The sequence below is a fragment of the Cicer arietinum genome, chromosome 5 (assembly GCF_000331145.2).
Source record: "Cicer arietinum cultivar CDC Frontier isolate Library 1 chromosome 5, Cicar.CDCFrontier_v2.0, whole genome shotgun sequence".
NCBI classification, from domain to species: Eukaryota; Viridiplantae; Streptophyta; class Magnoliopsida; order Fabales; family Fabaceae; genus Cicer; species Cicer arietinum.
This window is the reverse complement of record NC_021164.2, coordinates 61235736-61239047: the sequence shown is the minus strand read 5'-3', so window position 1 is coordinate 61239047 and position 3312 is coordinate 61235736. Positions and strand designations below refer to the sequence as shown.

The 3312-nt window shown below is 26.7% G+C and overlaps 1 protein-coding gene across 1 annotated transcript in view; it reads right to left on the bottom strand.

Annotated features, from left to right (window-relative positions):
* Nucleotides 1-1192: 1192 nt before the first annotated feature.
* Nucleotides 1193-3312, bottom strand: part of LOC101500452 (protein neprosin-like) — a 4436-nt gene continuing 2316 nt past the window's right edge. The window contains exons 3-6 of the mRNA XM_073368826.1: nt 2548-2709; nt 2321-2374; nt 2082-2237; nt 1193-1579 (exon numbers count right to left, since the gene is read on the bottom strand). Coding sequence (XP_073224927.1) covers nt 1193-1579; nt 2082-2237; nt 2321-2374; nt 2548-2709 — 759 coding nt within the window. The remainder of the gene's footprint in view (nt 1580-2081; nt 2238-2320; nt 2375-2547; nt 2710-3312) is intronic.

Below are 3312 nucleotides of genomic sequence, written 5' to 3'. Positions count from 1 at the left end.
ATATATATATATATATATATATTTTTTTTTTTTCTTTTTTTTTTTTTTGCGCAGTGAACAGTACCGCGCGATGAACAGTGATGTGACTGATCTGCTGAAAATAAACGAAAATCTACAAAGAAAGGGTAAACCGAAATTGGGTCACGGTTTACCGAAAAAATCTCACCGAATATTGGAATGTTAGAAAACAGAAACTACAATTATATTCCCTAATTGTTGGGAACTCGACAGCGGAATAGAGGCGAGATCGTTCAAGGAGGATCGAAATATGCTCTAGATACCATGTTGAAATTGTGAGATTTTAGAGAAAAAGAGGAGAGAAAATAATAAGGGTTTGAATATTTTTGATAATAGTTTAATGCTGACTTGATTACAATAGACTCAATACTAATCTCTATTTATAGAGAAACATAGACTAAATCATAAATTAGGAATAAATCATAATAATAATAAGAGATATTTTAAGATTCTCTATGATTATAAATTGATCATAGAAAATAACTCAAGATACTCTAATATAATATAAAAGATATTATAAGATATTTTCTAATATTCTAACAACAATGTATAGTAAATTTCGTGAGTGAAGTTCAGGTAGTAAAACTTGATAACATATTTGATTTTATATGTTGAGACTTGAGTTAAAACATATAATATCTCATTTCTTTGCATTAAGTGGGTGAATTTCGTCTTTAGATTTTTTAGAATAAAAATAAATGACATATTGTGAGTTCATACACATGAAATATTAAATAATCTGTTGTAGTAATGGTTAAATAAATAAATTTTCTTTAATAAAAGGAATAAATATTTATCCGTAATACCACCCTAAACAGATAAATGTTAATGTTGTTTGGCTGAATATTATGTTTCAGGTTTAAACTCTGGGACTTTGCAACTATGGTAGTGCTTATTCTTTAGCTCAAGCATCTATCTCTTATGCTCTTTGCAACAACTTTGATTACATTATCTAAAATGTGTGTCTTAAATGAATTCTAATATAGCAAAAAATTGATGTGATTGTAATTGGCATGTTAATCACTCATGAGAATAATTCATCTCTGACGATATCTAAGGTAATTTTTACGATCATTATGAATTAACCATTGAAATAAAAAGTGAATGAATTATTTCAAATGAGACACCATTATATGAAGTAAATTTACTTTTATTTACTAAAGTTGTGAATACATCATATACCACATGATGATCCACCTGGCCCACCATAAAGAAAAGCTTGTCGATAGTCGGATCCTTGATAACCATTGTATCGCAAGTCATAACACTTTGAATTAGCATCACTATATTTTTTTATTTCCTCATGTTTTACATCAATTTCATTAAAATTTGAATCAATAATATCTAGGGTTCCTATGAAACCTGAGTTTCTAAATCCTTCTTGAGGCAGTCTCCCACTACCCATTGGGGGATTATCCATATTAGGTGGAGCATAAGTTTCACCACCAAATTTAATCAATGATGCTCCATTGCTCAAGTGAGTAAACAATGTCTTAGGCCAATATCCAACATGAATTTGTTCTTCTTCAACAATTAACCACCAATGACCCGTGACTCGATCCTACAAATATTTAGCAAATTAAAATAAAATTAACCAAATAAGTTACTAGAAATGATATCAACCACTCATAATAATATAAATTTTAAAGAGATCCGTGAAGCCTAAATCAACCCGCAAATGTTGGTATTATTAAATTTGACATTTTAGTGCGATATTCTGGTTCAAATATGAGAAATGCACTTTGTATGTGTGAGTTTATTGGTGGTGTTTTCCATTTTCGTCTACAAACCATTTTTTTTTTTATATAAAAAAAAAAACTTATTATGTCATAATGAGTTGATATTTTAGTTTGTTTATTTAATTATAATATTTGTTTAATTAATTAATATTACTTCTTAAAATTACTAAATAGAAATATCAATAGTAATTACTTAAATATAATATTATTTATCTAAGTATAATTTTATTATATCAAACAATAATAATCTTTATATACGTTGTTAATTTATATGTGGAGGTGTGTAACACGTGAATACATTCATAATCAAAAGTACAAAAGTACCTGTTTAATTCTGACATCAAGAAGCCATTTGTGCAATGATCCAATGGAACTGACAGGTGATTGGACAGCTCCAAGAGAAATTTTTTTGTTTGGATTAACTTGTACGAAGCCTGGACAAGCATGAGTGTAACATCCAGTTTTACTTTGACCATCAACCTGCATGTTTGTATCAATTTAAGTTTGAGCAAAATCATAATATATATTTTAAATTGTCTAATGTATTAAATTCATATGCATACCGTCCAATGACCAATTAGTCGTAGTTGACTATCTCCATATATGCTTGGATGAAACTTGTATATCAAATAAACATGTACAAATAGTATATTAATAAGAGAGTAATATAGACAAAAAAATAAAATCATGAATAATCGGTTAAAAAGAGCGATTATATAGTGAAAGTTATGTCACCATAAAATTGAAATAAAAATATAGTTTGACATAAACAAAACGAAAAGTAACTCACTCCGATTCCTGCCTGGATGCTATTAAGTTTTGTTGGTGGACCATTTTGAACCCAAATGGAAGATATGCTATATTGACCACTTTTAAGTGATAAATTATATCCACCTATTTCTGCATGTGCTCCATGAAATATCATGTTTTGTGTTGTATCGAGGCTAACAGACTAGAAAATACAAAAAATACAAATTTTAGAATATGCAATAGTAACTTTGTTAAAATGTTATATGTAGTAATTAATATTTTTTTTAATTAAAAATATAATGTTATATCATATTTTTTATGGTTATTTATAGTTTAACTGATATTTAAAAAATATTTAATTGAGCTGATATTTTAAAAATATTTAGCATATGCAATATGGAATATCTTTTAAATATTGTAGTGATTTTTTGTAATTGCTATTGATCTTTACTTTAACGAAGGAAATTAAGTACATGCTTTACACAAGCTAAGCAAGATATAGCAAAATATTTTAATTTGAAATACTACAATGTATCAAATAAAGAAAGTGATTATTTTTAGATATAAATAAAATCTATCAAATAAAGAAAGTGATTATTTTTATATATGAATAAAAGGTGGGCTAAATATTTAAATGGTCAAACAATGAAATAATCAATATATATGTTTAAATTTTGTAAAATTTGACTAATTGTTAATTAGTAAAAACTTAAATGGTCGAACAATGAAAGAATTAATGTACGTTTAAATTTTGTAAAATTTGACTAATTGTTAAATAGTAAAAACTTAAATGGTCGAACAATGA